General features: G+C 35.4%; 1 protein-coding gene across 3 annotated transcripts in view; it reads left to right on the top strand.

Annotated features, from left to right (window-relative positions):
• LOC461289 (UDP-glucuronosyltransferase 2B15) overlaps positions 1-10,603 on the top strand; it is a 47,889-nt gene extending 37,286 nt beyond the window's left edge. For all 3 annotated transcript variants that reach the window (XM_054683053.2, XM_024356139.3, XM_054683052.2), the window contains 3 exons: positions 1,719-1,806; positions 2,645-2,864; positions 9,819-10,603. In XM_054683053.2, the coding sequence (XP_054539028.1) occupies positions 1,719-1,806; positions 2,645-2,864; positions 9,819-10,098 (588 nt within the window). In that variant the 3' untranslated portion in view covers positions 10,099-10,603. The remainder of the gene's footprint in view (positions 1-1,718; positions 1,807-2,644; positions 2,865-9,818) is intronic.
• Positions 10,604-10,736: the final 133 nt, after the last annotated feature.

The raw sequence follows: 10,736 nt of genomic DNA on the forward strand, positions 1-10,736 counted from the left end.
CATGCCAAGGTAAAATCCTCTCACAGTACGAGGTAATCTGTGGTAATCTCAAAGCCAAAGAGATCAGGTCATTCAACATAGGAAAACAGAGCTTTGGACTGAGAAAAAAATCTGCCCACAACTCTTGGAACTCCACAAAGAAAACAGAACACCCCCAAAGGGGTGAGTGGTGCCTTTGTTCTGAATTCTTTAAAAGAGTTCAAGTCATTAGAAGGCTTCTCTAGATTTTTCATACTGCAAATGGCAAAAGGCAAAAGGAGGTATAGGGTGGAGGAAAAGTAAACAAAAGAACATTTGGTTTTTTTAAAGACAGGAAGCAAACACAGAAACCAAGAGCATGGTTTTTAGGTTTTGTTTGGTTTTGTTTTGTTTTGTTTTCTCTTTTGCCTCTGCAAAGAATTTTAGCCAAATTAGACAGGCTTTGTTACCCACAATTTGGAATTCTCACTCAGATTTGATCAAGTCAGGTAAAGTTCATCAAATCTGATGGGAGAAATACTGGAATGTACAAAAAAAAAAATCCCAAAAATGTGATCACTAAGCACTGTAATGGTAAGGAGAAATTAAGTCCAGCTAGTTGTTAAACATTAACTAAGACAAAACCGCAATCAGCTGTTTACCTAAGGATGGGTTTCAGGCCAAAACTGCCCTCTGCCATCCTAGAATCAGGAAAGAAACCTCAAATTCATCCTCCCTCCTGGGAGCGAGCTCAAACTCCACAGAGTTACCTGCCTTCCATTGTCGTGAAAACAGGAAATCTTGCCTTTCTTGTAGGAAGCAAGTAAAACTCCAGAAAAAACAAAAAGGAGTTGTACAGCAAAATAAACTTCAGATCTTGTCTGAATTTTGGGGTATCAGGGATTCTTTGGAGGGTTGCTCCCAGACCTCAGCCAATTGTCTTCTTTGTTTGAGCCATAAATTTAGCTCATGCTGGTACCAAGCACTGATAGGACATTTATCAAAGGTCAGGGAACCTCCACTCAGAATCTCTTCATGATTACCAAAATATGAACCCTGAATATCTGAGACAGTTCTCAGATAATTTAGAAAGTTTATTTTACCAAGGTTGAAAATGTGCACCCATGACACAGCCTCAGGAGGTCCTGATGACATGTGTCCAAGGTGGTGGGGGGACAGTTTGGTTTTATACATTTTAGGGATACATGAGACATCAATCAACATATATAAGATGAACATTTGTTCGGTCCAGAAATGGGGGACAGCTAGAAACAAAGGCAGAGCAACTTGAAGCATGGAAGTGGCTTCCAGGTCATAGGTAGATAAGAGACAAATGGCTGAATTCCTTTGTTTCTGATTAGCCTCTCCAAATGAGGCAATTTGATATGCATTTATCTCAGTGAGTCAAGGGCTGACTTTGAATAGAATGGGAGGTAGGTTTGCCCTGAGCAGCTTAACTTTTCCCTTTAGCATAGAGTTTGGGTTGCCAAGATTTATTTTCCTTTCACAATCTCATGTGTCTAGCTATTATGTTAGAAATGTAATTATTTCTTTATATACCAAATTGATTATAAAAGTAAAGACATTAAATGTGGGTATTCAACTTACCTCAAACTTTTAGTAGTTCTCATTACTTGACATCACTTCTTATTTCTTCATCTTTTATATGGATTAACTGATTATTAATCTCTTCAGAATTCTAACATGCTATGTTTTTAGAGTTCTATTCATTGAACAAGATATTTTCCTTGCCCTAACAGGTTCTATGGAGATTTGATAGCAAGAAGCCAAATACTTTAGGTTCCAATACTCGACTGTACAAGTGGTTACCCCAGAATGACCTTCTTGGTAAGACTCTGGAGAACAAACAGTGAATATATTAGTAACAGCCAATTGGAGTGATAATAGTTCAATATAAAACAGACATATTTAGCATTTATTATTGGAAAACTAAAAAACAAATCAAATTTAACTACTTTATATTTATTTTCCAGTCTTAGTATAAAAAGAATGCACTATAGTAGTTGGCATTTTATTACATACAGTCACATTCTTTATGGTCAGAATAAAAATCTCTTTGTTCAGGTGTAATTTCCTCTCACAGGTTTTAAATAACATCCTGGATTTTCTGTCTGTCTCCTATTTATGCAACTTTACCTCTGTTCTTTCCCCTACTGCAGGGTTATTTCAACAGGCACTGAAAAATAGCGGACACTCTTCTATTACCAGTGACTCTACTTTTTATGGGAATAAATAACCAATCTTTATCATGATAAAATGATAACACATTTCATGATGATGCGTAACCGGTCCTTCCTCAGCCCCACCTCCACCCTACTCCCTGCTGCCTTTAAAAAAAAATTAAATATTTTAAATATTTTAAGTATTTAAATATTTTTTAAATATGTAAATGTGACTTCATTATTTATAATACTTAAGAGACCACGTTCTTGTATACCCAATCTTATTCTTTTTTTTGCACATTTTAATTTTTTAATTAAGAATATGCTTTTTCATTTTGTTCACCTGGCAATTCCTCTGAAATTTGAAAACAATTTCAATGCAGTTTTGTGGGTATAATGTTACCTAGGGAACAGTTTTGCTTTAAGTTCCTTATATTGTGCATTTCTTATTCAATTCCCGTACCTTATAATTAATAATTTTGTTAAAATTCATCCACTTTTAGGTCATCCCAAAACCAAAGCTTTTATAACTCATGGTGGAACCAATGGCATCTATGAGGCTATCTACCATGGGATCCCTATGGTGGGCATTCCCTTGTTTGCAGATCAACATGATAACATTGCTCACATGAAAGCCAAGGGAGCAGCCCTCAGTGTGGACATCAGGACCATGTCAAGTAGAGATTTGCTCAATGCATTGAAGTCAGTCATTAATGACCCTATGTGAGTATTACAATTTTGTGACCAGGTGGTATTTATAAATTATTTTCTCAACAGTGAATATGAATTTTAACCCATTTTAAGAGACTAATTTTGAAGGGATTGAAGTGATTTAACCAATGTAAAATCTGTTCTTACTTTCCACTAGACAGTTTATTTCAAAGTTACATTTCAACCCCACAGATTTAATGGGTCACCAATGACTGCAATTAATTATAAAATCAAAAAAATTAAAGATATGTAGATGGCCGGGCGCGGTGGCTCACGCCTGTAATCCCAGCACTTTGGGAGGCCGAGACGGGCGGATCACGAGGTCAGGAGATCGAGACCATCTTGGCTAACACGGTGAAACCCCGTTTCTACTAAAAATACAAAAAATTAGCCGGGCGTGTTGGCGGGCGCCTGTAGTCCCAGCTACTTGGGAGGCTGAGGCAGGAGAATGGCGTGAACCTGGGAGGCGGAGCTTGCAGTGAGCCGAGATCGCGCCACTGCACTCCAACCTGGGAGACAGAGCAAGACTCCGTCTCAAAAAAAAAAAAAAAGATATGTAGATAATTATTTTAAATATTTTTAATGATAGAATACACAATGAAAAGAAATAACTAGAGAAATATGATAAAATATTTCAATTCAATACCTAAAATTTCTGAAAGTATGAATCTATTCTTTCTCAAAAATTTATTTTTATTATCATTATTTTAAGAAATGTGATAATGAATTATAATTTGCATAGCATAACATTCACTAAAATTTAAAATCTAAATATATTTAGTATGTTTATATAGTTACAAAGCCACAGCCCTAAAGAACATTTTAATGAATTCAAATTAAACTCATAATGTATGAAGTCACTCCCAATAAACCTCTAGTCCTAGAAAAATACAATCTTACTTTGTTTCTCAATAGATTATTCTCTTCACATATTTTATATAAATGAAATCATACAATTTATGGTGTTTCATAAATGACTTCTTTCACTTAGCATAATTATTTTTAGTTTTATTTATGTTGTTGGATGTATCAGAACTCATTCATTCTTATTTCTATATAATATTCTTTGATATGTTTATACCAAAATTACCCATTTATCAGGGCATGGACATTTTAGGTCTTTCCAATTTTGGCACTTATGAACATTGTTATACATATTTTCTGTGTAAAAATATGTTTTCACTTCTTTTGAGGAGATGCTAGGAGTGGACTTGCTGAGGCATATGGGAAATTGTTGTTTATGAAGAATGGCTAAACTGTTTTTCAAAGTATTTGCATCATTTTTCATTACCACCAGCTGGATAGGAGGGCTCTAATTTCTTCACACTCTTCCCAACACTTGTTATCACCTGTCTTTCTATTACAGCCTTTCTAGTGTGTGTAAAGTGGTCTCTCATTATGGTTTTCATTTGCATTTCCTTATGGCTGAAGATGTTAACCCTCTTCTCACGTGCTTACTGGTCATTCACACATCTTCCCTAGATAAATTTCTATTTTAATCTTGTGAATATTTTGTCTTTTTCTATTTATCTTATTATGGATTCATAAGAATTATTTATATATTATAGATACAATCCCTTATCAAATATGTGATTTTCAAATATTTTCTTCCATTATGGACAGATAGATTTTTTTTTTTTACTTTTTGGAAGATGCCTTTTGAAATACAAAGATTTCAATGTTGATAAAATAAATATGTAATACTTAACTTTTCCATAATCCAAAGGACATACTATGAAAAATGCTGTGCCTAGACCAGCTACCATCAATTCAGAGTCTATTACTCCTACCAATATTATTATGAGGTAAGGTGGTACCAGCTAAGGGAATACATTAAAAACACTTTACCAAAAAATTAGTAAGACAAGAAATGATTTAAGATACTTCAAAAAAAGTAAGAAAGTAAAGAAACATAAAACAGGTTAGAAAATTAAAATATATATATATATAGAATAAGATGCTGGATTTAAATGTGAACCAGAGAAAGAAATAAAGGGTATTCAAATAGGAAGAGAAGAAGTTAAATTGTCTCTGTTTGCAGATGACATAATTCTATAGTTAGAAAACCCCTTTGTCGTAGCTCCAAAATTCCTTAAGCTGATAAGCAACTTCAGCAAAGCCTCTGGATACAAAAATCAATATGCAAAAATCACAAGCATTACTATACACTGACAGTACACAAGCAGAGAGCCAAATCATGAATAAATTCCCATTCACAATTGCAACAAAGAGAATAAAATACCTAGGAATATGCCTAACAAGGGATGCGAAGGACCTCTTCAAGGAGAACTAGAAACCACTGCTGAAGGAATTAAGACAGGACACAAACAAATGGAAAAACATTCCATCCTCATGGATAAAAAAGAATCAATATTGTAAAAATGGCCATGCTGCCCAAAGTAATTTATATATTCAAAGCTATTCCCATCAAACTACCATTGACATTCCTCACAGAATTAGAAAAAAACTACTTTAAATTTCATATGGAACCAAAAAAGAGCCCATATAGCCAAGGCAATCCTAAGCAAAAAGAACAAAGCTGGAGGCATCATGCTACCTGACTTCAAACTATACTACAAGGCTACATAACCAAAACAGAATGGTACTGGTACCAAACAGATATATAGACCAATGGAACAGAACATAGGCCTCAGAAATAACACTACACATCTACAACCATCTGATCGTTAAAAAACCTGACAAAAACAAGCAACTGGGGAAAGGATTCCTTATTTAAGAAATGTTTTGGGAAAACTGGCTAGCCATATGGAGAAAACTGCAACTGGATCCCTTCCTTACACCTTACAGTAACCAAACCAGCATAGTACTGGAACAAAGACAGACATATAGACCAGTGGAACAGAACAGAGGCCTCAGAAATAACACCACACATCTACAACCATCTGATCTTTGACAAACCTGACAAAAACAAACAATGGGGAAAGGATTCCCTATTAAATAAATGGTGCTGGAGAAATCGGCTAGCCATACGCAGAAAACGGAAACTAGTCCCCTGCCTTACACCTTATACAAAAATTAACTCAAGATGGATTAAAGACTTAAATATAAAACCCAAAACCATAAAAACCCTAGGAGAAAACCTAGGCAATATCATTCAGGACATAGGCATGGGCAAAAATTTCATGACACAAACACCAAAAGCAATTGCAACAAAAGCCAAAATTGACAAATGGGATCAAATTAAACTAAAGAGCTTCTGCACAGCAAAATAAACTATCATCAGAGGGAACAGGCAACCTACAGAATGAGGGAACATTTTTGCAATCTATCCCTCTGACAAAGGTCTAATATCCGGAATCTACAAGAAACTTAAGCAAATTTACAAAAAAAAAAAAAAAAAAAACAACACCATCAAAAAGTGGGCAAAAGATATAAACAGACACTTCTCAAAAAAAGACATTTATGCAGCCAACACACTTATGAAAAGAGCTCAATATCACTGATCATTAGAGAAATGCAAATCAAAACCACAATGAGATACAATCTCATGCCAGTCAGAATGGCGATGATTAAAAAGTCAAAAAACAACAGATGCTGGTGAAGCTGGGGAGAAATAGGAAAGCTTTTACATTTTTGACGGGAATGTAAGTTAGTTCAACCATCATGGAAAACAGTGTGGTGATTCCTCCAAGATCTAGAACCAGAAACACCATTTGACCTAGCAATCTCATTACTTCGTATATACCCAAAGGCATATAAATCATTCTACTATAAAGACACAAGCACATGTATGTCTATTGCAGCACTATCTACAATATCAAAGATATGGAACCAACCCAAATGCTCATCAGTGATAGACTGGATAAAGAAAATATGATACATGTACACTATGGAATACTATGCGCCATAAAAAGGAATGAGATCATGTCTGTTGCAGGGACATGGATGAAATGCAAAGCCATTATCCTCAGCAAACTAACACAGGAACAGAAAACCAAACACCACATGTTCTCACTTATAAGAGGGAGTTGAACAATGAGAATACATGGACTCAGGGAGGGGAACAACACACACCGGGGTGACTTGGGGGATGGAAGGGGAGTGAGAGTATCAGGGCAAATAGCTAATACATGAAGGGCTTAAAATCTAGATGACAGGTTGATCGGTGCTGCAAACCACCATGGCACGCATATACCTATGTAACAAACCTACACATTCTGCACATGTATCCTGGAACTTAAAGTAAAAATAAAACTTTTTAAAAAAATTTGAACTGACCAGGTGCAGTGGCTCACGCCTGTAATCCCAGCACTTTGGGAGGCCGAGGAGGGCAGATCACGAGGTCAAGAGATCGAGACCATACTCCTGGCCAACATAGTGAAACCCTGTCTCTACTAAAAATACAAAAATTATCTGGGCATGGTGGTGTGCACCTATAGTCCCAGCTACTCAGGAGGTTGAGGCAAGAGAATCACTTGAACCCGGGAGATGGAGGTTGCAGTGAGCCAAGATAGTGCCACTGCACTCCAGCCTGGTGACAGAGCGAGACTCCAACTCAAAAAAAAAAACAAAAAAGTGAAACTACCAGTACTCACATTAAATTTAAACAGACCAAAAAGAAAAGACAAAATAATGATCTTTGAAATATTTTATTTAAGGAGATAAAACATTTGAAGTACACAATTAAATGTAACCTATGTGTTATATATGTGTGTGTGTATATATTGCATATATATCTGTATATATGTATCCATACATATATCTCTGGTTGTGTGTGTGTAGACAGAAAATAAACATTTTTAGAAGAGTTTATGGAGACCGGGTGTGGGGGCTCACACCTCTAATCCTGACACTTTGGGAGGCCAAGGTGGGAGGATCACATGAGGTCAGGAGTTAAGAGACAGCCTGGCCAACACGGTGAAATCCTGTGTCCACTAATAATACAAAACTTAGCCAGATGTAGGGGACGAGCACCTGTAGTCCCAGATACTTGGGAGATTGAGGCATGAGAATCACTTGAACCCAGGAGATGCAAATTGCAGTCAGCCAAGATCACTCCATTGCACTCAAGCCTGGGTGACAGAGAGAGACTGTCTCAAAAAAAAAAAAAAAGATTATATGAAATAGTTACCTGAATTTACCATATGCTGGGCCACAAATAAACACTAAGTAAATTGTATAAGATTCAAATTCATAAAAATTACATGTCCTAGTCATACTAGAAATAAATTATAAATCATCCAAAAATGATAACTAAAAACAATCTGATTCTTTAAAATAAAAAATAATTTTTAAAAAATTCAGTCAACAAAAAATTCTAATTATAAATGTGCCTTTCTCTCATCAACTATTCTTCCAAGTATACATCCAACAAAAATGAATAAATTTTTAAACCTAATAAAGCATACAAATATCTTAATACCATAATTATTAGTAAGCTCAAAAAATGTTAACAACACAAATATCCATTAATCATAAAATGAAGAGATCATCTGTGGTCTTTGTCAATCAACTGAATACTCTCTACACCAATGCTATTAAACAACTGCTAAACAAAAACAGAAATGAATATGTTTTATTTAATTCAATTATATAAACAATACTAATCTATGATATTAGAAATCAAGTTAATACTTACTTTGAGGATAAAAATAGTGACTAAAATGGCCCAGGAGGAGAGAGTTCTTCTATGCAGTTTGTGATAAATTGGTGTCTTCACTTTGGGATAATGTTTAAGATAATCTTAAAATTTTGAGGTAGTCACATAGTGTACATACATTTATCCTATGTATTTCATACTTAAAGTTTTACTGTAGAAGATATATAACATATTTTAAAGTTCCAGAAATCAAATAGCAAAGTAAGCACGAAGCACTAGAGAAATCCTATGGGTGCCTATAGTGTGGCCAGGAAAAGACTCTCCAAGAGGTATCATTTAAGGGGAAGCCTCAAAAAGAAATAGAAGCAAACCTCAAGTAGTTGCAAGAAAGAATGCTCAATGAGAGAGACACAGGGGACAAAAGGTGTAAAGGGGCTAAGGTGAGAACACCTTCAGGAGTTTAAAGAAAAACCAAAGGCCATTGTCTCTAGAAGAAAGTGTACAGGGGAAAGGGTTAGGACAAGTAGGTGCCTGTGTAGAGGTCTCTAGACCAAAGACAGATTTGGAATTTATTCTTAATGTAACAAGAGACCAGATGGAAATCTTAACAGGTGAGTGTCATAATTTGATATTAATTTGGAAAATATTCTGGCTACTAGAAGGAAAATACAGTAGAAGACAAAAGATTAGAGTAGAAGCTGAGAAACTAGTTAGGAGGCATTTCACCAGTTGTGGCACAATTCTTCTTTAAATATGTCAAAATAGGCTGGGCACAGTGCTTCATGTCTGTAGGGCCAACACTTTGGGAGGCAGAGGCAGGAGAATGACTTGACCACAGGAGTTCCAGACCAGTATGGGCACTACAGCAACACCTCATATCTAAAAATGTAAAAAAAAAAAAAAAAAAAAATAGCCAGGCATGGTGGTGCGCAGCTGTAGTCCCAGCTTCTCATGAGGCTGAGGTGGAGGATTACTTGAGACCGAAAGAGAAAGGCTGAACTGAGCCATGATCATGTGACTGCACTCAGCCTGTGTAATGGAGCAAAAGCCTGTCTCAAAAAATAAAAAAAAATTAAAAATATCAAAAAGATCATTCTCAGATTGCATTTCCACTATCTTACTTATAGCACTTAGAATGGCTCACAATATTTTCTGCTCCAGAAAACATTAACTTTCCCTCCGAAAATTCCATTTTCCTTGTTAAAGGTATTTGTCATTTATAAAACTCCAATTTAAAAACCAAACTTTCTGTAATGACATGAATTAAAATATTGAAATTTCATGTCAATTCAGTGACACTTACTTTCAATCATTTGTGTGACACTTTTCAAAGACCATCCATAGACTTGATATGCTTAAGCAATAAATTTACTTTTAATGTTGATATTTTTATATTTATCCTTCAGCTATAAAGAGAATGTCATGAAATTATCAAGAATTCATCATGATCAACCAATGAAGCCCCTGGATCGAGCAGTCTTCTGGATTGAGTTTGTCATGCGCCACAAAGGAGCCAAGCACCTTCGAGTCGCAGCTCACAACCTCACCTGGATCCAGTACCACTCTTTGGATGTGACAGCATTCCTGCTGGCCTGCGTGGCAACTGTGATATTTATCATCACAAAATTTTGCCTGTTTTGTTTCCGAAAGCTTGCCAAAACAGGAAAGAAGAAGAAAAGAGATTAGTTATATCAAAAGCCTGAAGTGGAATGACTGAAAGATGGGACTCCTCCTTTATTTCAGCATGGAGGGTTTTAAATGGAGGATTTCCTTTTTCCTGTGACAAAACATCTTTTCACAACTTACCCTGTTAAGTCAAAATTTATTTTCCAGGGATTTAATACGTACTTTAGTTGGAATTATTCTATGTCAATGATTTTTAAGCTATGAAAAATAACAATGGGGGGAGGGATAGCATTTAGAGATACACCTAATGTTAAATGACAAGTTACTGGATGCAGCACACCAACATGGCACATGTATACATATGTAGCTAACCTGCACGTTGTGCACATGTACCCTAAAACTTAAAGTATAATTTTAAAAAAGCAAAAAAAAAAATACAACTCTTTTTTTAAAACCAGGAAGGAAAATGTGAACATGGAAACAACTTCTAGTATTGGATCTGAAAATAAAGTGTCATCCAAGCCATAAAAAAAGAAAATAAAAATAAAAATAATATAAAACCTTATGGGCTTATATTGATATTTATTATTCTAATCCAAAAGTTACACACGAAAGTTACTGAGCTTCATTATGTTTCACACATTGTATTTGAACACAACAACATTAAAAACCCCACTCATAGTATCAGCATTGTTTTG

Source organism: Pan troglodytes, chromosome 3 (assembly GCF_028858775.2).
Source record: "Pan troglodytes isolate AG18354 chromosome 3, NHGRI_mPanTro3-v2.0_pri, whole genome shotgun sequence".
Classification (NCBI taxonomy): Eukaryota; Metazoa; Chordata; class Mammalia; order Primates; family Hominidae; genus Pan; species Pan troglodytes.